General features: G+C 41.6%; 3 protein-coding genes across 4 annotated transcripts; all 3 read right to left on the reverse strand.

Annotated features, from left to right (window-relative positions):
- Positions 1-592: 592 nt before the first annotated feature.
- LOC137189027 (CXXC-type zinc finger protein 5-like) lies at positions 593-3,271 on the reverse strand. Its single transcript, XM_067598656.1, has 2 exons — positions 3,038-3,271; positions 593-2,196 (listed from the first exon to the last, which is right to left on the reverse strand). The coding sequence occupies exon 2, from the start codon at positions 1,996-1,998 to the stop codon at positions 1,105-1,107; it is 894 nt and encodes a 297-aa protein (XP_067454757.1). The 5' UTR covers positions 1,999-2,196; positions 3,038-3,271; the 3' UTR covers positions 593-1,104.
- Positions 3,272-5,685: 2,414 nt separating this feature from the next.
- Positions 5,686-10,018, reverse strand: zgc:110843 (uncharacterized protein LOC541492 homolog). The gene is made up of 3 exons (XM_067598657.1): positions 9,836-10,018; positions 7,599-7,801; positions 5,686-6,575 (listed from the first exon to the last, which is right to left on the reverse strand). Exons 1-3 carry the CDS (start codon positions 9,897-9,899, stop codon positions 6,486-6,488), a joined length of 357 nt encoding a protein of 118 aa, XP_067454758.1. The 5' UTR covers positions 9,900-10,018; the 3' UTR covers positions 5,686-6,485.
- A 1,475-nt stretch (positions 10,019-11,493) lies between these two features.
- On the reverse strand, positions 11,494-23,555 carry ube2d2 (ubiquitin-conjugating enzyme E2D 2 (UBC4/5 homolog, yeast)). 2 transcript variants are annotated; one of them, XM_067598658.1, is made up of 7 exons: positions 23,280-23,555; positions 21,571-21,634; positions 15,887-15,918; positions 15,455-15,532; positions 14,779-14,884; positions 14,217-14,310; positions 11,494-12,865 (listed from the first exon to the last, which is right to left on the reverse strand). In XM_067598658.1, exons 1-7 carry the CDS (start codon positions 23,301-23,303, stop codon positions 12,820-12,822), a joined length of 444 nt encoding a protein of 147 aa, XP_067454759.1. In that variant the 5' UTR covers positions 23,304-23,555; the 3' UTR covers positions 11,494-12,819. The 2 variants fall into 2 exon arrangements, with proteins under 2 accessions (XP_067454759.1, XP_067454760.1); XM_067598659.1 differs by lacking the exon at positions 23,280-23,555 and adding an exon at positions 22,760-22,998.
- Between the last annotated feature and the right edge of the window lie 820 nt (positions 23,556-24,375).

Genomic DNA, 24,375 nt, shown 5'->3' on the forward strand with positions numbered 1-24,375 from the left:
CACAGTCCCTCTGCGATCCCCCTGACTGAAGGCGCACAGGAAGTGCAGCCGTGGCCCAATTATAGCGTGACACCTCGGGCCGGCCGTTGCCATGGTTACGTCTTCCCTGCGGTCCCCTGGAGTGTGGCGCCGAGGAAGAAGGTCTTATCACATCAGCCATCGTTACGGCAACAAGCAAAAACCCACCCTGTAGCCTCAGTCCAGCTGGCTCTGCATTTGGTTTATTATGTGTGTGTTTGTGTGTGTGCGTGTATATGATCTATACTTGTGAATAAAGGAGAAATTGCATCAGTGTGTGAATAGAGGAGAGAGTATCTGTGATTATGTGTGCATGTCAGGTTAGGTGTGTTTGAGTGCATGCACTGGACTTGCCAAAGCAGCGTGTAGGTGTGTTTGTGTGTCTGTGGGGTTGCGATAAGGCTCTCAGCCACACCATTAGGTGACTCATAATCCACACAACCTCACACACAAACACATGAACACACGTGTGCGCGCGTGTACAAGCTGAAACACGGTGGCAAACAGACACATACATCCAATTAAATATGAAGACGCACACACACGTAGTATAAACCCAGCCTGTAGACAAGTGCACATGGCCAATTTCTTTTATTTCAAAAGGGCAAACAGACAGTACAAGTTGCACATGAAATAATTTAGCCTAAGCTGAACTCATTCATTTCTTACTGATGCAGTGACGTCAGAACAACAGAATCAAAACTCCCCATTAGAAACAAAACATTTGGCTCCTTCTTTAAATGTTGAAACACAATACATCCAAACTGGAAAGGGATGTAAAAAAAGACATAATGTTTTCCAGATATTTACAGTCTATTTACAGCATTTTTGTCATCATCTAAATATTGACACACATTGGTATCCTTCTTTCTCTCCTCTCCAATTCACTGATTGTCAAAAGAAAGGATGGGAACGAGTGTGAACATTCTGAAATGGAGCTGCAGCTCCGCGCTAAACACAAGATCTGAAGATCTTTGAACCACAGTCCGAGCGTGTTAACATGGTGTCCCGTGTGTTTTTAAACTGCAGCCCCTCAACAATCATCCAACCAGGATCCTCTGACAAATGCTGCCACCACAAACATTACTATCCATCCAAGGCTCCGTTGCTTCTCTCCTGTGCCAGACCCAAAGTAAAGTCGGACCCCCTTAGATCAAACGCAGACACTCTGCTCTCAAACCCAGGACCTCCTGGCTTCCTCTTCAGCTCCTCGCACTTCCTGTATTTACAGATCTGGTGTCCCCTCTTGCGATTGCGGCAGCTGCTGCACTGTTCGCAGTTCGTCTGACGCCGACACGGTACGCACTCGCCGCACCTCTTCCTCTTCCTCCTCCCTCCGCTGCCCCCGCCTAGAGAACCAGGAGAGTAGCCCTCGGCCACCAGCCCCTCTATGCCCTCAGCTCCCATGGCTGCGCTCCTCCAATGGCCTCCCCCCATCTGGAAACCTGCCAGGGGGAACAGAGCGGGGCTGAAGGGGAACCAGGCGCCCAAGAAGGGTTGGAAGTCAGTCCCGCATCCAGGGGAGTCCTCTTCCTCCTCCTCAGGCCCGGATCCGCTTCCTTCCCCATCTCCCTTCCCCCCCTTCGCTTCTGCAGCCTCCCTTTTAGCTGGTGGGCTGCTCTGCGCACCTAGGCCGGCCTGCTCTGTGGTGGCGGGGGTCAGAGCCAGCAGCCCGGCGCGCATCAGCAGCTCTGCGGCATGGGCCAGGTGGAGCCCGCTGGGCGACTCCCACATGTCAGGCCAGGAGGGGGCCCGGCGAGGCTTAGTGTGCCCGGGCTGGGCTGCCCGCTGCTGGGTCGGGGAGGGCTGGATCAGGCTTTTGACGTCCACGGCTGGGGAAGGGGTGGAGATGTAATGGGAGAGGCTGTAGGGGTGGTTGGAGCGCTTAAGGCTGGGTCTCAGTGGCTCGTTGGGGATTTTAGCGCTGCTGTGGGCTTGATCTGGGGAGGAAGGGCCAGCGATGTCTACGGCGGTGGACATAGCAGTGGCTGTGTGTGGGAGTGTCTGTCCTTGTGAGAGTGTGTGTTTGTGTGTGTGTGTGGGAGGAGAGGTGAGGGAAAAGGGGATTGAAGCCGATGCGGGGTTGACAACCGTCCTGCTGTTACTTCAGCCAAAATGGCAAGCCTTGGCCTGTGTCCCTATTCCCATTCTCTGCAGCAGCCTCACAGTCCTGGAGAGCTAGAAATGAATAGGGGATGAAGAGAGGAAGGTTAAGAATAGAAATGTTGGAGAGACGAAAACAGAGGGAGAGTAAACAGAGGAGATGAGACTGGAAGATATTTCTCAACCACAGGCACTAAACACAGTGTCAAAGAATCAGTGTAAAGAAAAAAAGAGAAATCTAACATATATGTAGATATGTTTAGAAAAACAAAACTCCCTGAACAGAGATGAACAGGCTCATGTATGAGACACAGTGCATGCTTTGCCAATGATTTCCGCATACAGGAGGCAGTATCCCTTTAAGAATTTCACGGTATATCAATGCAATCAATAACAGAGCGACAACAATATGCAAAGATATGCGCATATGCGCAGGTCAAATGTGGAGCGCGCTTTTCAAATACATTTTGACGACTGCTGTTATGTGTGCCAGCCAAAGCTTAAGCTCTGGAAGAAAGAAAGACTAAATAGTGAAGCGTAAAAAAAACAGGCTGTCTTTTGTCTGGTATCGGCGACGAGGAGCGAGGTGCGCAACGATGCGGTTGCTGTGGATAAAAAAAGACCAGGCTATATTCCGTGTCCACATTTGTAGAAGAACTATTCTGGCGATTAAACACGGGACATATACGTTTTTTACATGACAAGTGTGTAAACCATTTGACGGGTCGATCAGGGGGCCCGATCGATCATTTGACCGTAATTAAGGTTACCTAAGAAGACGGTGCTCGGCCGACGCCACGGCGAGCTGACCACAGTCCGAGTGGTCGCTGCGACACGGCGCTGCGCGCAGGAAAAGGCGACCAAACAAAAACAGCGAAAATCAATCAGGAAGTATCGGGAAAATGTCTCCTCTTACCTTCTAAAATCCGTCCAAACTCTCCTGTCAAAGATATGATGAAGTCATGAACTAATGGCGTGGTGATTGTAGTGTATATGGACGGCGGAGCTGCCGATTCCTCCTCCACCTCTCCGTCCCGGAGGGTCTGCAAACACTCTGCACGGAATTTGGGGGCGTCGCTCAAAATGCGAAGTGGACTCTGCAGCCGAAACCGTGGTCAGAGCGACCCCGTAATGTCCACAGCAACAGTCCAACATGCACAGACAGCTGACAGTCTGAACACTGGAGCATTTAAAGCAGACATTACATATCCAGCACACACACACACATACACACACACTCATTCACAACACACACACACACACACACACAGTCAATGAGCATAGGCGTTAGGTGTCAATTATTCTAAAGGAACACCAATTAACCTAATGTTATATAATTAATATAAATAATGGAGGCTTCTTAACATATTTTACAGCAAAATTATATGATTCAATTAATATTATAGTTTTAAAAATGAGCAGAATATGATAAAGTCCAGTGTCTCCCCGGATAATGTAAAGCCCTGATGTGTCTCTGTTAGCACATTCATTATTTATTACAACAGGCTAAATTTACAGCAGTGCTCATTAGAGTCAATCTCAATAAACTGCCACTAAGGCCGTGTGAATGATCCTAATTCATTCATGAATGCAGTCAATGACAGCAGTTACACATATGTAAATGTAGGATATGTATGTGTTAAGGAGGAGGGGTCTAGTGGCAGTGGAGTAATGTGATGTGTAATTAATTTAAATGGAAAAAATCTGAGCATAAGTGGTCTGAGTTGATTAGCAAATTAGTGATGATGGGACTGGAAGTGCATTAAAGTCAAAAAAATGTCATGTTTTTAATGTGACATTAAAGTAAACAAACATTACAGCAGCAGAAAGTGACAGTTGTGGATATAATAAACCTGTCAATGACACTTACACGTTTATTCCTGCGTTATAACCGCTAAACTACATATGTTGGTGTCACATATAGTCAACATTATGAAGAAGCTTACGTTTACAAACAACAAAAATGAGCAATTAAACAATTTAAAAACAATAAACGTTTACTGATCCATCAAACATACTCACAGAACAGACACAGTCTTGCTCCAGTTTATTATAAACACATGTTAATGAAAGTCTTTCCACTCAGTATTGTCCTCCTGTGTGTGTATTAGCACACTGTTGAGCTGTCTGTTTAAGGTGACTCCTCACACAGGGATGCTGGAGTCCACTCCACCTCTTGTGAGAGTCCTCCGTTGCATCTGGCACGCAGCCAGATACCTCGTGCGTGTGTATGTGTGCGTGCGTGTCACTATGGGAGCAGGGGCCCACCGTGTACTCGCGTACACTGTCTTGGCCAGGACTATCCGTGCAAACACAGCGTCGTCTAGTGGTCACCACTAATACTGCCACATCTTAAAATGGCCACTGGTGCTGGTGGACACTGCAGCACGGCGGAGGCCCCCCTCACCTCCAGCCAGGGCCGGATTCAGTGATTTGGGGGCCACAGGCAAACTCTTGTCTTGCTTTGTTTTCACCGTTTCTCTAAGTGGGAAATGTCTCAAAACTTCTTCAGTGAAACTATGAATACAACACAGAATGAATACTGTAAAAGTCTGGTTAAAGTAAAGGTCCTGCATTCACATTTTTCCTTAAAAGTGAAGAGTGAAAGGCAGGTATTATCAGCTCAATGCACTTCAATTTACTTTACAAGTGGAGTCCAACTAGTTTATATAATGCTGGATAGTTTAATCAATAATAATGCATCATATTTTATTTGTAGTATTTTGTGGGTGAAATCTGACTCTGCAGCATAACCAGTAATATTTATCTGTCAGGTAAATGTAGTACATTGTTTTCCTCTGAAGTAGAAGTACACAGTTGCATATTTTGGGGGCCTTTTGTCACTTATTTCATGGAACAATGGTAAATGGTTAATGGACTGCATTCATATAGCACCTTTCTAGTCTTATCGACCACTCAAAGCACTTTACACCCATTTTACACAACGTCACTTTACACCCTCACCCATTCACACACACACGTTCATGAACTGATGGCAGAGGCTGCCGTACAGCGCCCCACCATGTTTCTATGCTCACCCATTCACACACACACAAACACACACACACTGATGGCACAGCCTCTAGGAGGAATTTGGGGTTCAGTATCTTCGACATGCAGACTGCAGGAGCCGGGAATGATTAGCGGCAAGCTGCTCTACTTCCTGATCCACATCCGCCCAATGAGTTAGAATAGTAACATGACATATTATCTTTCATATCTAATCATAATAAATCTATAGGTGTTTGGGGGCCTTATACTTGGGGGCCCCAGGCAGCTGCCTACCTTGCCTGAAGGTAAAATGCGGCCCTGCATCTAGCCGAAGCCTCACACACACACACACACACACACACACACTGCAGTTACCCTACAGGGCTGTTTACTCATTATCTCTATCCACCGTTAATCCATGAGCACGCTGCTCTACCTCGCAGCTGACAGAAGTGAAGTGGTTAAGTGGACTGCATTAGATCTGGAGGTTAAAACACAAACAAATGTAGAGTTTGGCTTCTGGCCCTGCAGCGAGAACAGCTTCCTGAAAAATAAATACACAAAGCCGGCGAATCAGATCACTCGATAAGTTTTATTCACAATATACAGAACAATGAATCATCAAGTCAGACACACGGCAGCCAGTAGAAAATAAATCTGATGAAAAAGCAAAATATATCCTTTATAAGCAGAATTCCCAACACTTTACAGATTAAATACAACAGTTTCCTCAGAAAGACAGTAACTGGTTACAGACAGCAGATAGTGTTTCAACAGTTCTCAAGATAGATTTTTTATTTCATTAAACACAAACATGACTTCTACCTCTGACTAAGCAGCTCTTGGTGCAAAAATCATGACATGTAACATTCATATGGGTTGTGTGTGTGTGTGTGTTCTGACTTCTGATTTTAATGTAAGGCGCTGCATTGGGATGCAAAAACCGGACTGAGGCAAAGATCTGCCGTACTCCTCGTGTTCCAAACACCTGCTCCACACCTGGAGGAGCGGAGAGAGAGAGGGACGCCAGACGTGAAGGTGTGACGCCTGTGCAGTGCGGTTTTGACCTTCATGTTAAGTGGGTCAAAAAGCGACTGCGCAGTCGTAATACCCCGATGTCTGGCTGTATTGATTGTCAAAGTCCCTTTATTATCTCTTCGCAAATGACCTTTGATTTCAAAGTCATGTGGGTTTGTGTAGGAACAGTGTGGGAATGTATGAAATGAAAAATTCAGTTTCTATTCTGGTCTATGAAGAATACTGTGTCGTACCGTAACCATCAGTGTGCACTGTAATGAGGATAACTGGCTGGACAAACTGGGGCCGGGTGGAGGGGAGGTCAAGGGAGGGCGCGCTTTTTCTGATTGGTTGGCTTAAGCGTCCCTCTTTTTGATGATGAGCGGTCCGACATTGTCCCCGGTTTCCTCGTTGTGTTTGGTGTGGGCACCGTCGCAGTAAGGGAACTGTAAGGAGGACACACAATGTTAAGAGGAAAACAAAAGTCGCCCTTATCAAGTTCAAGAGTTTTGTACTTTGATGAGAAACCGCTGCGAGGAAATCATGATTTAAATATCACAAATAGGAAATAAGACATGATAACAGCCTCCACACAAACAATGAACCATCTTTATGATAAATACACCCAGTGACTATAAATGATCAAAACATTCATTGTTGCAGAGGTAAACCAAGAGTTACACTGTCCTTGTGTTTATTATATGTCCATGAAAGCAAATTGTGGATCTTGGTTATGCAAATGAGTTCTCTCCCTCATGAGGACATAAAGTGCCACTCGGGTCCATTTCAGAGTGAGGTCTATAATTTTAAAATATGACCTCCACACAAGGCAATTACTGGCCGCTCAGTTAAATTCAGATGTCTCTAAGTGTTCAATTTGCCCCTGCAGTGGTACTTAATCGAACACTGCCGACAGCACGCGCGGGGCCCGCGTTGTGGAAAACACGGACGGAATTGCAGAATCAACTGTAAAACGTTTGCCAAAATGTGGATACAATTAGGAAAAAAAATCAGGGTTTTCCTGCCATTATAAGCGTTTTCTCACAGCGTCTAAGCTGAATGAACAGACCAAACTAGACACTCTTTCTGATGACACAATGTGCTTAAATCGTAAATAACACAGAATTCAGGACAATTGAAATGGAAAACACAGAATTCGGGGAAACAATAAATCGAAATCTGGAAAAAAGTTGAAATGGATTTCATAGGGCCCCACATGCTGTCAGTAGCTGATACTCTGGGTTGAAACTTTGCATGTTGCATGTCTGGTATCTAAGCTGGAGATGTCCAAGTGCAGTCAAAGGTAAAAACACCTGGCTGTGACATCAATGACTACCCTAAAAGTGCAACATGTGTGAAAGCATGACAGACCTTTAAATCATGTTCTGGAGACCTCACCGGTTGATTGTTTTTGACTTAGACAACACAATAAGAGAAATAACTGGCAGTTATTCAAAGAGTAAACTAACCTTCTTTGACTTCCAGCAGCGGCAGTACACAGCTTTGGTGCCGATGTCCTCCATGTCAAAGCTGTGCACCACTTTGGGACTGTCTTTGCTGACGGACGTGTTCACCTGGGCCTTCTTGCAGCCTCTCCCACTCAGGTAATGGCTGACTAGAAAACCTCCTACAGCTGCAACCACTGCCACTGGCACTGCAACCACCAAATGCTCTGGAGAGAGAAAAATGTAGTGAAGTGAAGTGTTTACGTGTGTATTATGAAATGTAGGTGAGGGTTAACAAAACTAACTAGAGTTGAATGAACACCTCACTGTCATGTGAAGATCTTAGTTAATAGTTGGTGTAAATGCACCTTTGTGACCCCGTGTGGTCATTTTTTTTAAAGGACACCCAGACTCTCAGCTGCTTTTGTTGTGTAAAGACATGTGACAGAGACCTCAGGTGACCTCAGTGTTTTGTTTTGTTTTATGTGAACAGAAAAACTTTATCAGTCACCTTGATTGACTCGCGTCGACACTGACGTAATTTGGATTTGTGGCCAAAACACTCCTCTATCAGTAAACAGCTTCGTGGCATTACAGTCCACTTTGGGTTCTCTTAAAACAGGCTTATGAATTTTCTGAGCAAATTTAAATTCACTTAGAGGTAAGCTCCAAACAAGAGTCAGGCAGCTCGCCCAGGATTTTAAGATGCAGGGAAAACCCTGAGAGACGCAGCTTCTCTAATGAGAATAGTAACAAAGAGGTGGAAGCTATAGATGTTTTTGATTTCTGCTAATCATATTTTTAGCAAACAATTCACATAACAAGCCTTGAGTATGCTTTACGAGCTCATCAAGTCCAGTAGAAATCGGATTGTTCTTCTTTTATATGATCCTGATGAACAATTGAGTCAACATGAACCGTTCTGTCCTAAAGCCAGAAACTAAAGGACAAAGTCCATCGTGTCATACAAGTTACAAAACATTTAGCTACCACCTTAACAAGGACTGGAGGTTGATATTTGTGTGTGTGTGTGTGCTCAGAGAATAAATGAGCTTTTGTGATGATAAGAATAAGTGTGTGATATGAATAAGTGAGTGTCTGGATGAAGATGTTGACATTGAACAAACACACGATTCATTGTAGGCCTGTTACACTGGATTGCAAAAGACTGTACATAATAAACAGGAAACTGTGTATATTGAGTAACTTGAAGGCGTTTATGGTACCCAACTGACCGTTCAGTACTATCTGAATGTAAGATTCTAATCACTAAGAATGGTTTTCCACATGTTTCTACTAACTCTTTGCCTTTAAGCCTCTTTAAAATGTCTAAAGATCCTGGATTTGCTGCACTATTATGTTCTGTTGTAACACTGAAAGGAAAATCCATTCATAGTGTTACATAGACTCTATTTGTGATATTTACTGTTAGACAAGGTTATTGTGTTTTTATGATTGTACTTATCATCTGGAGAGGAGGAAAACACTTGAACCTTTCAACTAAAGGGAGATTTTTTTTTTTTAAAAAAAGGCCATTTTCGCCTTAAACCAGTCGAGCAGTAACAAAATGATCAATGCTTTTAAAGGTCTCACAGCTAGTTCAGGGGATGATTTAACATCCTTCAGACGAAAATCAGCCTCTCTTCCTCCTGCTCCGTCCTGTTGCATCATCTGGGGATGGACTCAGATTCAGAGAAAGCTGACAACTTGAGGGTTATGTGCTGTGGCTTTGCATTTCAACCAGGGATTGTGAATTCTCCAGTATTTTGTCGAAGCGGTGAGTAGGATTATTCAGCATCACATGATGCAGAGACATGAGGAGGGAAATGGGGCCCTTGCTGCCAGTCTAGCTCAGCAAGTTCAGTGATTAGCTGCCACCAAACATTCAGATACTCCTGCCGTGGATGTTGGGATCACCTCCAAGTATGGCTTGAGCTCATGGGCCAAAACTGAGTGACCGTCTAAAGTTGGTAACACAACCTGTGGCTGTATTTTACACAACTCACTGCCAGCTAGGTGTCTGTTAGCCAGCTGAGGAGCGGTTAGATTAGTGATACTGCAGCAAAAAAGTTAGTTTGATTCTTAAATTACTGATAATTTAAAGGTAAGAGCACTGAATTTAGCTGTAGTCTCCATACACCGTGCTGTAGCCATACAAACATGTTTGCCAGTGACGTTGATCGCTGTTATGTTTACGTTGAGCGGCAAACGAAAAGACTCATTACAAGCTAGCATGCTATTAGCTGGCGTTAATACTTTACCTTTTGACAACCTGATTCCCGGGGTGGGTAATGCGGGTATAGCAGGTAAACTCGGGGCTGTCATGTTTTCGCTGGACGGTGTGTTATTCGTAGTCAGCTCTCAGCAGCAAGGTCAACCGAGGAGTCTTACCGCACTCCGTTAGCTCCGGTAGAACTCCGTCTGTTCGGTCTGCTTATGTCACTGTGCAACAACCAATCATAGCCGAGGACGGAGAGTGATGTTCTAACAATGCGAGAGCATTCACTCCACAACTAAAACCTACTTAGCTTTGGGGCCGTTTAAAACACTGATTTCCGTATATATGATGCATTAGTTTCATTCGTTAGATGTTTATTACAAAGGGAAGAAGACACGTTAACCTTCATTCATTCAAACCTTCATTTAAGCCTCAAAAATCATTGAGATTTTATCTTTTGCTATGATGTCGAGATACAGAGTCAAATAGATCAAAACAGTGAAAACAATTGCACGCTGTGGTAAAATAGTTTGGGATTATTTATGGGCTCATTAACATAAATATATCCGTATGGGACTGAATATACTAACTTTTGAACGTGAAAGTTAATGTCTTGACAATGATTTGGGAACAGTAGTAGTAGGATTAGAGATAGTTATTCTGCGTTCATGTCATTTCGGATTTATCGTAACAACCAGTCTCTCGACTTGTGAATAATGTTCAAGACAACATCGAAGTCATTATTACAACTGGGAAACTCGGATGTTCCTAAAAGCTCCTATATTTCTGAATTGGCACTTAATAGTACAGAAGTGCCTGAAAATCTAACAAATACAGATGCTCCACATCAGCCAGACTGTCGGTCAGTGTAATAAAACCCAAATGTAGTGTTATATTGTCAAGGCACAGTATTCTAATCCTCACACCACCAAATATGTAATCATCCGATCCTCTGGATGATGTAAACACTTGGGAATCGTCTCTTCCATCCAGCCCATGTGACGTGTACGTAGCACAGAGAGGAAGGCTGTAGAGGAAGGAGAACTATCTTGACGGCTGCGATCTTTGGTGATTCCCTTCTGCCTTTCAAGAAAAGCTTTCCTTCTGAATAAATACATGCTTTACTGAACCATGATAACCATCTCTGGGTAAACTCTAATAGCTTATAAGACAAATATATGATTCTATTTTCATCAATATAAACACAGAATCGCGATCAGTTAGAATTTATTGCACTTAAGATAAATGTTTAAAAGCACCACTAGAGGGCGACAAAGCGACTTCACTGCACTTGGAAGTACTGCGACATGAGTGAAGTCTGAAGATATAAGAAGATGCACATTAATGCAGTTTTATTGTTCTGTGAATCCATTATTGTACTTTTAAGTTCAGGTTCCCACTAACGGAATAAGTGATAGTGACTACATCCCCCACCCACTTTAAGATATTTATTCTGGGGAAATTTTTAAACCACGTCAATAAATGTTAGTCTTGTTTTACTTAATCAGAAATTCCCAGAAATAACCACACAGATTTGGATAGTAGCAATCTAACCATAAGACAAGAGTGATCCAGTGCGGTACTGGCAGGTATTCTTCTGTCGGAGGTTCTGTAGAAGTGGGCCGTGAATTTGACCCGGCTATAAAATGTCCCTGTCCTACCTCTGCATGTCGTCCAAAAGGGGCTGAGAATGAGTCAACACAGGAGTCATGGGTTTTTATTACACAGTTTAATCAACACACAAAGCTCAACGAGCCTCTCAGGTAATTCAATATACAGAGGTTTTGTGCAAGAAGAGTGGGTTCTCCTCGCACCCAGAGCCCAAGCCAGTCCCATAGCCATTTAAGATGTTAGCCTCTAATTTAACAATAGCAAAAAACAAAAAAAGAAAAGAAAAAAAAAAAGCAACCTAAAGAGTTATGGGTAGGGGGGAGAGGGGGGGATAAAAACACAGGTTGAACTAAGAAAAATAAATTGCTTAAATACCTGGTCCAGAACCTCCACTTTGTGAATAAAGAAAAGGTGGTGGTAGTGGTGGGGGTGACATGGGTTTACAGTTGTGCGTGCATGTGTGTGTGTGTGTGTGTGTGTGTGTGTCTATGTGTGTGTACAAAGAGGTCAACTCGGGTAAGGTGGGGTGGGAGAGGGGGAGTGAGGAGCAGGAGGTGTGGGGATAAATTCAAGTCCTTTCGTAGAATCCAACAGAAGACCAAAATAGGCCATGTGCATCTTTTTTTTTTTTTTTCATTTTACATAGCCTGCGATGATTTCTTTTAAGTATTCATTGTATAAAATACAGAGTGCCCTTCGACTCGCGTGCCAAACTGCTTTCTTGAATTGTCACCTCGACAGATGGGAATTATAAAGGACAACAGAACAAGAAAGGGAGCAGAGTGTAAAAATCCCTCCATATTATTGTCCCCCTCCCCCCTAAAAAAGGGAAATAAAGAAGAAAAAGGTCCCCTCAAAGTTTTACAGATGCTCAAAGGAATGCTTTTAGTAATTAACGTTTGGGGTAAGTGGGTGAGGATGCAGGGGTGTGTAGGAAAAAGGGGGAGTCGGGGAGGCTGCGACAGCCCAACCTGCATGGTGACAAAATGTAAAAGGAATACAGAGGTCAGGAGGGGAGGGGGCAGAGGTCACAAGGAAGGGACGAGGTGAAGAAAGGGCAAGGAGAGACGGGCGTAAACATTGCAAGTTGACAATATGTACACTGGAGGGTGGGCAGGTGAGCTGAGAGGTGTGAGAGGAGGGGAGGGGGGAGGGGGAGACAGAGCCAAACAGAGAGAAAGAGAGAGAGAAAGAAAGAGAGAGAGATAGAGAGAGAGAAGGTGGGGCAGAGGGAGTTTTACAGGTACTCTGGTGAAGGGGAGGCGTGGCTCAAAGAAAGCACTCCAATGGAAACCAACAAGATCTTGTTTTAAACTTTTCATTTGTTTGTATGGTTTTTTGTTTGTTTTCTCTTTACGTCTGAAGCTCCCCTAACCTTATGTCGTAGAGGTGGTTGGCCATGATTCTACCCCAACACTACATTGCATACTTTTGTGTCCATTCCCGAGCTATTTTGTTGTACCTGTAATCAAGCAGAGACAGAGAGAGAGAGAGACCAAGAGGGGGAACTGTTAGTTTACCCTTGTAATGACCAACATATTGACATTTTATGATGTATATGCACATTTAAGTTTTGCTGCCTCCCTGCCAGAAGCAGCAGCAGCAGCAGCAGCAGAGAGGGCAGCTTGGCTGGCTCTCCACAGAGCACACACAGCTCTGCCATCTTGTGCTGAAATTCAGGAGGTTACTTTTTATTTCCTCTTGCCACTGCGGCAAACGGCCAGAAATCACTGCTGCTGGCTGATCAGTACCAAGAAAACGGTGATAGGTGATAACAGATATGGCACAACCAAAATGACAGTAGTATCTGTAGTGTATAGTTGTTAAATACCACTTGTTTTATGATAGGGCACATCATATAATGTTCTGTGGGTATGTAAAAAAACGCAGATGACAGTGCAAATCTCTGACTGGTCAGTGTGGGCTGCCAGCATTCACTAAACCCAATAAATATCTGATAATGTACAGAACAGGAGAGAAAACCCCAGCTGACTGCTACTTTATATAAGACCTTTCCTTCTCTATATAGCCTTTATAATGACAGAAACACTAATTTTGACTTGGGCTGATGAGATGTATATTTAAACCTATCAGATGCTACAAGCTAATGGAGCTAAATATCAGCTTTATTTAAGTAAAGAAGGACTTTATACAGACTGCGATGCAACATGTGCTGCAACAAGTGTTCAGTTGCGTTACTCTAATACAGCCAGATAACATAGTGATGCCAACTGACATTAAATCTCCAGACTGGAAAATGTTCTGAAAGAAATGTAAAAACGTGTTTGGAACATTCCTCCATCTCTCTCTTTGCTCTGCGTCCATTCAGAGCAGCCAGCTGGGGGGGGGGGGGTCGAAACCACAGTTCTTCACTTCAGACGGACAAAATTGCCAATTTTGGAAGGTGAATATAACAAACTGGAGAGTCTTATTACCTTTGAACAGTAACCAATCAGTATATTTTTAAAGCCCATTTCCATAATTTAACCCAGACTGAAACCTGCTATCCTTGTGTTTTTGTAGCTTTCAAACTATGTAGAAAAGACTGTTGCGAAATCTCAAAAATAACAGAAATTGTAGCTAATTAAAGTGTTGTAATCTGGTAGTACAATGAAGCTTCTGTCCATCAGTAGCTAGACTGTGACACTGTCTGTCATCAGAACATGACTTATGATCAGTTTGGGTTGTAGAGCGTCTCAAAAATAAAGGCTGGTAACCCAAATGTTTAATGTTGACAAAGAGGCATGAACCCTTAAAAACAGACCATAATGGACACCAATGACGCACTTAACAACAAGAAAGAGATAACTTACTTTTCCCTGTCCGTCTTGTAGATGCGGGCGATCTCGGGTACTAAGGGGTCATCCGGGTTTGGGTCGCACAGCAGAGAGCAGATGGACAGGAGAACTGGGATGGACGTATCGGAGGTTGACCAGTCAGCATGCACATAAAAGAAAAAAGAAAAAAAAAAAAATCTTAAGAATTTTGACAACTTTCCTTCCTTCAGATGCAAGTGTTTTTTAGTAAGGAGCTATAGAACTATTGATGATGCATAAAAATGGGGTTTTGACAAAAATGTAGAAAAAACCCCCCAACTCTCTGCATGAGAGACATTTGTAAGCACGTCTGTTAGTGATCATCCATCAGAAAAAGCTACGCTGACATTTACAGAGATAGTACTCCAGTTTAATACAAGGACCTCTGCGTGAGAAATGTTAAAATGCATTATTTGTGGGATGCATTTTTATTCAAAAGGAAACCAACATGTTTCCTCTGTTCCTTCATTCCTAACACACTTGTTTAGAAAGGCATCTGCCATTTATCTGTAACCACATGTGCAGTTTAGAGTCTGAAGGCCAGTAAGAATCGGCCTACCTTTGGAGATGGTGAGAGCCGGAGACCACTGTGATCGCAGGATGTCAAGACAAATGCTGCCGTTGCTGTTGATATTTGGGTGGTAGATTCTTGTGGTAAATGCAACCTGAAAACAGACAGAGGGGGGAGGGGGCGTGAGACAGAGAAACAACAGGAAACTGAATGACGTATAGCTGCGGCATGTTTTAGCAGGAAAAGACACACTTTTACTTTTAGAGCTGGGCGTATTTCTCCATAGATAGATCATTCTATTGTCATCCTGTGAGATTGTCAACACCTGATGTGATCGCCCTGGACGGTCAGTCCACCTTAAGTGAGCCTGGGCTGAAGTTGTCACTAAGTTCAGGGCTAACCCCCTTCACTTTAAATCAGCAGGCGGCAAAGCAAGACACAGGAACTTTGCTTGGGTCTTGAGGAGTTATAACATTTATTCACTGACAAAAAGCCTAAACTGTACACACACTGCACTGCTAACCACGCACTGAGCTATCCCTTAAAGGAGCCGCGCTGCTTGTGTAACACATTTCAGGTCTCATAATAAGTTAGTTAAACCAATCGTTGAACATCCCTTCAAATGTTGATGTACGATCCTATCGCCAATCAGCACAAGCCGAGTTACTTTGTTTATTTATGCTGCTGCTTTGTATGTTTGTGTGTTTGTCAGTGTCTTGCTTACCTTTGGCGGTTTGAAGGGGTAGTCTGTGGGGAAGTGTATGGTCAAGAAGAAAACCCCGCTCTGGTAAGGACTGTCATTCTAATCCACGGAGAAAGAAAACATTCATCTCATTAGTGATTGAACTGCGATGACAAATCTATACATACAAAATGGAATATAAAATGAAATGCTAGCGGTGATGTCACACAAGAATCTTATGTTTGAGTAAAAGCTGACGTCTAACTAATTGATAAAATAAGCATTAAGTTCAGTCTACTTCGGCCCAATCAGATTATTTACTGTGTTTACTGAGGAGCACCATTCAAAGTCAGCAGTTCAGTCACAATTTAAAGTCAGCAGTTTAGAGTATAAATTAATGGCAGAACATCCTGTCATATGTGTGAATGTTAATTCCCAGAAAAAACCAACGACTGTGACTAAGTGAATACTTACAGGTCCCATTATTGTGGCTTGCCAGTGAAACACTGAAACAAAGACCAGAGAAATTGGTTATGAAACACTAAACACAAAGCGTGGCTGAGAAGTGTTAGAATAAATAATGCCACATGAAGGGCTCATGTTTATTTGTATAGTTGAGTAACAGACTTACAACATAGTGCAACTCAGGACATACAGTATATACACACACACAACGTTTTTCTCTAAATCGTGAGTGCAAAGGGTCAGACAAGTGCAGTAAACTCACACTTACATTTTTTTTTTTTTTTTTTTTTTTTTACAGAAAATGCTCCTTATATGAATGATATCAAAAGCATTTCTGAAGAGGAAATCGTTACCAAGATGCAATATGAGGAAGTCTTAGACAAAACAAGTGGTGGGAATTGATTTGGGAGCATCTGAACCTGCCCAAGTCAAGCATCCGGTCGAGGTCTGATGACAAATGTCACATTGAAAAGTCAACCACAGCAATTACGTGTTCCTAGAACCACTTTCTTGCAGTTTATAGAAGAGTGGTTTATTTGATGTTGGGTAGCAGGAAGCAAGATGTACAGAGCAACGTTGCTGCTACTTTTTCCTCCCCCAGTGCCATTTTAGGTATACAAGAGTGAAACATCCTTAAAATATGTATGAAAAAGGAAATCAAGAGTATGGATGATGTTTTAGAAGTGAATCCTATTACGTACCAGGTCTGAGTAGTCAGATATCTGACTATTTTTCAGCTCAGATGCTACTAATTCCTCATATCAATGCCTGTGTATTGGAATGACATAATCTCTAGACACATGTCTGCAGGATGCATGCTGGCTTTAATTGTTTTCATGCAACACATCTGAATGGTATGAAGTTAAAACTGTTCAAATATGCCCGCACACTGATTTCAAGCAAGTATGCTAATAGCACTAATATGGATAAACAGCTGTTGGTAATAATATTGAAATACACAAAAGCTGTGTTTGTGACAGCTTATAACAATATTTTAATACCTCAATTAAAAATCTTTTTCTATATTTAAACTACTTAGAAGAAGTTCGAGTCAGTTCACAAGTAGTTGTAGAGCAACCTTGATCTGAGGTCAAACTTGTTACTTTATACAGTAGTAAACAGAGATTAGACAACAGAACTAGAAAACACAAAATTAAGAGAGAGATCAAAGAAAAAAAATAGGGAATTACATGGATAAAATCCCTTCTCCAATCCAGAAAGATTTATATCTGTGATGTACCTTTTGAAAAGGAATAGACTAAATAAAAATGCACAGAGACTTACCCTGATTAACCTACAAACGTCACAAACCTCAGTCATGAGATAATGGTGTGGTGTTGGTGCTTTGTGGAACCAGGTGTTGCAGTAATGATTAGCATCAGCTCACCTCTTTACTGTCAGCCACAGTGCTTTACTGTTAGTGTGTTTACATCAACCTACTTCCGCTTGTGCCGCACATTTGAATGAGCATCTAGTCAACTGTTTATGATACTTGCAGTTTGTTGATGTCAACGGAACAAGCTACTGTGAGCTAGTGGCGGGACAAAAACAATAGATATTGCAAAATGTCGTGATATTTCCACTTGAGATGCGATATCAATACACTGGTGCCAATATTAATACTTCTTTTTTTTTTTAAACCCATGACCGCTCAGAATTGATTCAGCTACTTTGGCTAACCGCTACAAGAGCGCCACTACCCTCCGTGAACAGAATCAGACAGACGGCATACATCGTGTATCGCAGATTTGCCTTTGTTGTGATATATTGTTATCATGGGAAGAATATCGTGATAGTATTGTGAGTTCATCTGTGATTCTCACCCCTACCGCTAACTACACAGGCGTTTATCTACTAATTATTGTGATGAAACATTACACAACAAGTTTTTGTATGGTAATTGAAGTGAGATTAACCAATCAATTTCACACTACCTAATCAATACCTAATCATAGTTAAATCATTTGTTGATATAAATCCTAATAATCCTAATGCAAAAATGTTGACAAATAACCACGATAATCAGTGGTCCATAGAGGCAGCACCTTTAAAGTGGACGAGATGAATACTTCAATGTAACAGAATTAAGACAATACACAGTCGAGGCGTGAAAGTACAAGTGCTAGACAGCTTTCACTTTGAGATACTGTGTCACATGATTATTTCTTTGTGTAAAAAAACCAAGTTTCCTTATCTCCTAAATGTACCCATCTCAGCTGTCACCACAGACGAGGAAGTGATCACATCGTGTCTAACCCAACACAAGACCTTGGCGTCATCAACATAACACTTTCATGCTATGTTGTTTTTGAGAAGAAAATACTTCAGAATAAAATATTTTTAAATAACTGATTGAACAGATGTTAAACAGAAGTGGACTGAGATTATTTAGGGCAGTTTTGATTCTGATTACATGTAGTTGTACATCTGTGTTACCTTCACTGCCATCACGTTAATAGCAGCAAGTTGCCTTTCCTCAGACAGAGAGGATTTGGCTCTCTGTGCACAGTGGACACAGTCAGTACAAGGGTTCATGTTTACGTTATTTAAGAGACAAAGAACAGTAAAAACACCCGTGTAGGGAACTGCACCTGTCAGTATAAACATCAGCTCACTGATGGTTGCTGCTCGTCTTGCATCACCAGAGCAGAACAATAGTCTTGAAAATGTTCACAAATGTGAATTGACAGATATATTTGAATTCAAATATATTGATTGTCCTACTCACAAATAAAAGTAAGAAGTTTACACATTGCACTGTAACGACTGGACCTGACAAATTTGCATTGTTTTATTAAAGTGGCTCATACAGGATAGATAGAAATCACTCGCCTTGCATTACATTATATTAGTAAAATGTATAAATCTTACAACATGTTAGCTCTTTAGCCTAAAACCTTTTCAAGTTGTGTAACAGATACAAATTGTTCTCACCATCGGCACTGAGTAGTGACATATTTTATAACAACATGGCACCACAGTAATAATTGTTCTGGCATGCACACGGAGCTGACACCATACCCAGAAAAGTGATATTTTGTCCTCTCTATGTACAATAAACATGATAGGTGGGGTTTGGGAGATATTAAATTATAGGTACATATTACATTGTGATGTCATCTAATACAACACCAGAACGCTGAATCAAGACATTCCAAAAAAAATCATGAATAATTACTACTTCTGTACTGATTTGCATCAGATTGTACATGTAGCCTAATCTACCAAACTACTATGGTTAATATTAATTAGACCATGTAAATATATCTGTATATGTTATTTGCATTTGTATCGTGTATATATACTGTATACACAATGAAATTCACAATCGATACTGGAACTTGCAGACAGAAAAGAAGCATTGTGATTATCAGCACTCCAAATAAATTGTTGCTCCGTTATTTTGAATACAATAATTATAAAAACACAAATAACATGTGCACTTAGTGTGGTATATACATGTATATATGTATTTTGTTTAACCCCCACAATGTAATAGTGGTAAACAACCTTTATCTGATAACACAAAAGGTGTTTACATGTGTCTCCAGGCTGCAGCTATCATGTAAACTGATTCAAAGATGGCCATTTAAAAGCCATGTTTCAGTGTTGGCGCCTGCCTTTCATTGCTGTAAAACCACACAGTGAAAAAAATTGTTTAGACAATAATTTGATTCTATAAATCAATTTAGTAGCATCAACTACTTTATGACGGGCAGGTGACTCTGATAAGCGTGTAATCCTTGATTATCAGCTCGCAAGACCATAATTCACCAATCAAACTTCCTTGTGATTATATACACCGTGGTGGTGAGTGAGCAAACGTAGCAGCCTGATAGGTAAATATTATTAAAGTTCAAACTTAAAACACAAAGGTTTTTGAGCTTCTGAATTTAAATCCACTGTCACTTCACCCAAGACTGAGCATTGTGGAGGTGAACAAAGTGCTCTAAAAACTGTTGAAATTAGTGAACAACAAGAACAATTGAAGCAGAGGCACAGGTGGCTGAGATGTTAAAGGGGGAGCTTTGAACTACTGGTAGTGCGGGACTTTCTCCGAGACAGACAGCAGACTTCACAGGCACCGGTCTGAACACAGCAATCAGTTCTACTGCTTACATGGATTTTAAAGAAAGAAAGAACAAACAATATTCCCTTTTTATTCACTACAAAACATGCAGAAATGTTAAACTGTTCTACATTTGAAGAACGGTGGAACCACATTCAAGCTGATTTTTAACTAATAATACTATCAGTGGATCATCTGTCAAAAAAACAAGTTTAGAAGCCAACTTGTAGTTTTTAATTTGTACCCATCAGGTTAAGATACTCTGATTTTTTTTCCCAATTTTGCAATTTTTATTGTTTCTGTACTATTTGACAGTTTCTTGGCATCTATAATACATAACCAAGCAATAACACTGGTCTGACAAATATACTTGCTTTCCATGTCTTCCTTTTGCTGACAACAGTTTCCATGAGATGTATTTAACACGGAAAAACCAAGTTCATAAATGTCCTAGTTTTTCTATAGGATTAAAAAAAGACAACTCCTACACTACGAAAGAATATAATACTAGCCAGATGAGAATTACCCTTATAATGTAGATGAAAAACGGAACTGACATGTAGTAATGGAGGTGGGAATATTATGCTTTTACGATGAATGAGTATTTTTTTTACAACAGGCAGTCCATGTATTTCCTGATTCTGCATGCTCAAAAAAAAAAAAAAAAAACAGACCTACTTCCTTAATCTGAGAAATATTTAAAAAAAACAATCTATTGTAACTTTTAAGGACACGGGGATCATTTTACACACCATCAGCTCATCATGCCTGGATTATTGCAACAGCCTTTTTATTTGCCTGAACCAAAAACCCACTGATCGACTCCAGACTGTACAGAACTCAGCTGTCGGACTTTTAACCAGAACCAAGAGACGTGATCACATCACTCCTGTTGTAGCCTGTTTACACTGGCCCCCAGTATGTTTTAGAAATAGATTTTAAGATCTTACTGATTACTTTTAAGGCTCTTCATGGCCTCTCTCCCTGCTCTATCTCTGACCTCTTAGTACCGTTAGCGTACGTGCCGGTACGTACTTTGAGATCCTCGGGCAGAGGTCTTTTATCTGCACCAGAGGCCTGGCTGAAAACTAGAGGGGACAGAGCGTTTGCAGTCAGGGACCCGAGGCTGTGGAAAGATCTGCCCGAGGAAATCAGGTTGGCTGAGTCAGTGATTTAAGTTTCTTCTTAAAACAGACTTTTATCGGAGAGCCTTTCCTGATTTTACTTGAGTTTTCTTTATTCTTGCTTTTTCATACACTGAATTGGTTTTTATACACAAAATAGCTTTTTTTAAAAATCTGTTTACTTTTTAAAACCTGATGATTTTATGACTTGTCTGTTTTATTTTGCTGCCTTTGTGAAACACTTTGTAACGTAGATTTTGAAAAGTGCTATGAATAAAAATGATTATTATTGTTGTTATTAGTTTAGTTAAATGCACTGGAATCCACAAATCAAAAGCCAGCACGTTCACTGCTTGTATTTTGTTTTCCAATTAACAATATTCAGTCTGACAAAATTCCACATCCAAACATGTCATAATAATCATTTTAATAAAGAATCAAGTTTAAGCTCCAGTCACACATTGCTACCAGGACAGTGTTGGTTTTGATGGTAAACTTACTGTCATCTCCTACTGGTCCTGCAGAACACTGGGCTGGTGGGTCCCGTGCCAAGTCGTTCAACTCCTGCGACAAAAAAAAAAAAAAAGACAAGTCAGTTGATCAGGTCCTGCAGTGACCCATGGACATCTCAAAGGTGAATGGCAGCACAATAAACATCCAACAAAAGAAGTTCCCGATAAAAGATGTCCTGCAACTTCTAATAATATATTTTTAATATACAACTCAAGCAGCCGAGTGTGAGTCATCTGTACAGTTGATGAAATCACTTGTTGTGCTTCTGCAATAGCTACAAAGTTTTCCCTGCAGGTGAAACACTTCATGAAGCATTTCCTACTAACACAACAACACTACTGTAACGCTATGAGCTTTGATTATTGGTGTGACGTAATAGTATTTCTCCAGGTAGGGCAGGTAGCACGTGTGAAAGCCAGACTAAGATCACGACAACACCACAACAGAGACTAAGACACAGTCTACTAACTAACTGGATGTAAGTGTAACGTTGCAAACGTAAACGCTCCGGTTCAACAGTGGACGGCAAGTAAGGGAAACATTATGCTGGCTACTCAGCCACATTATGACATGGACTAACGTTACAGGAGGAATTGACAACAGAAAGACAAAAGCACAACATTCAGCTAACTGTATAATAATGATGTGCTGCTCGCCTGCTGTCAGCAACATGACATCAAAGGCGAGCAACGCGTGGGGCCTGTTTTTACACTGCTAACACTATCGCTAGCTTTTCCCATATGTATCTCCTGTTTGTCGATTTCAAACAATAATAGTCATAATGTCAAACACAAACAATAGCAGGCTTGTTTTATCACGACTACTTCAGATATCTAACATGTTGTGCGTTACGAAGACAACATCTTAAAAAAACAAGGGATATAAACTAGCTTAGGTTACATCCATCCTCACCTCTGGACTGTTACGAGTCTCATTAGCGTTAAATATATCCACACACGTAAGATAAATATTTTTAAAGGGTGGGCTACAAAACAAAGAACAGACGGAAAATTGAAAATCGCTAAATTATAACACAAAGTATGCGCGCTAACGTTAGCGTAAAACGCTAACTGGATAACTTAGCTGTCAAATCAAGCAGCGAGTAAAGCTTCAGTAACTGTAATAAATGATGTTAGCTACCTTCACTACGGTGTGGGGGAACTACTAAACACATACCTGACAGCAGGTAAACACTTATGTGTTGCAACTGCCGCTCCTGTACTAGAAATGTTAATGTAGCAGCTCGCTGGATCAGAGGAAACCTTTAGCTCATCCCTGTTAGCCCACCACCGGGACAGATAGCCACAAAACAGCTAACGGGTTAACACACAGCTAATATCATTCACTTGTAACCGTCACGGCTGTCTTAAACATCAAATCATATCCAGTATTGAACATATTAATTAGTAAACCGATGTGTCAAAACCAAGAACAGCTAATCTAACGGTTGCTCGTAAGTCAACGGTCGAGTTGGCCCGTTTGAAGCAGCACTGGTGAACAGAGAAGCGGCGCATTGCTGCCCTCACTGTCGTCACTCGCTGTCCACACACCGTTAGTTGAAACCTACTTATTGAGCCAACATCAATACATTAATCTCAGTATAATAAACCCCTCAGACAAGCCTCGGGTGGGCAACCTTGGGACTAAACCCCTGACGAAACTGCGAAATCCTGGGCCTCGTCGTTCACTTCCTTACCTTGTGAATTCTTTTCAGAGCCATTGTTGTGCTAGCGCTTCTGTCAGGGAAAACGTGCGGTTAAAATGGCGATTGATATCACTGTCCGTTGATAATACTACGACTTATCGATCATAGAGCACCGTTACAGTACACTCTAATTACTGGTCGCTACTAGAAGGAACCACCGATAGAAATTCGAGGCGAAACTGAAAGATAGAAGGGGTAGACCCGCGGTCCTTCCTCCTACTGCAGCGGCTACCAAATCACTGCGGCCTGTGTTCCGCCAGCAGCAGCGCCGACACCACGTCCGGCACCCGCCCTTCACAATACAAGCACCGTTTGCACTAACATAAACCCACTACAACAGTGGTTCCTAAACTGGGGGCTGGGCATGGGTCGTAGAGAGGTCTCCCGGTGGTCTTAAGGGTAATGAGAACTTTTTTAAGATAGAAAAGTTAGCATTAAGTGGTACTAGGTGAGTGGTGGGGTCCGGGAACCCCAGGGATCCTTGAGGTAGTTCTAGGGGGTCCCCAGCAAAAAGGGGGAATCATTTATATAGCCTAAACTATAATAAAGTGACACAATGTCTGTTTTGTTCATGGGTTTCAAACACTTTCTGTAATAAGACATCCAAAAGCAAAAATCTTATCAAACGGGGTCCGTGGTCTAATTTGTGTCAGTTTAGGGGTTCTCGACGTGAAAAAGTTTGAGAACCACTGAACTAAAACATGAACTTCACAAATTATAGAGAAAAATCGTTACTTTAGCCTCACATTATGCTTAAACTGCACCTGCTTTTAAAAATACTGACCCTCTTTTTTTTTCTCTTTTCTTGCTATTTTTTGTTTGGTGGTTGTCATTTTTGTTTTGTTTTTTGTTAATTGGTTTTATATTGTTTGCTGTGGTTGTTTAAATTGGTTATGTTACTTGATTTATATTCATCAAGGATATAAATGATGTCTGGTCATGTGGAGGATATTACCAGACTGTTCTTTTCGGTTTTTTTTGTTTCTTTTTGTTCTGCTTGGTTAACAAAAAACAAAGTAACAGTTTGTAAAAAAAAAAAAAAGAAGAAAAAAAAGAAAAGAAGAAATTGTTTGGTGGTTGTATGTGT

This window comes from Thunnus thynnus, chromosome 9 (genome assembly GCF_963924715.1).
Source record: "Thunnus thynnus chromosome 9, fThuThy2.1, whole genome shotgun sequence".
NCBI lineage: Eukaryota > Metazoa > Chordata > Actinopteri > Scombriformes > Scombridae > Thunnus > Thunnus thynnus.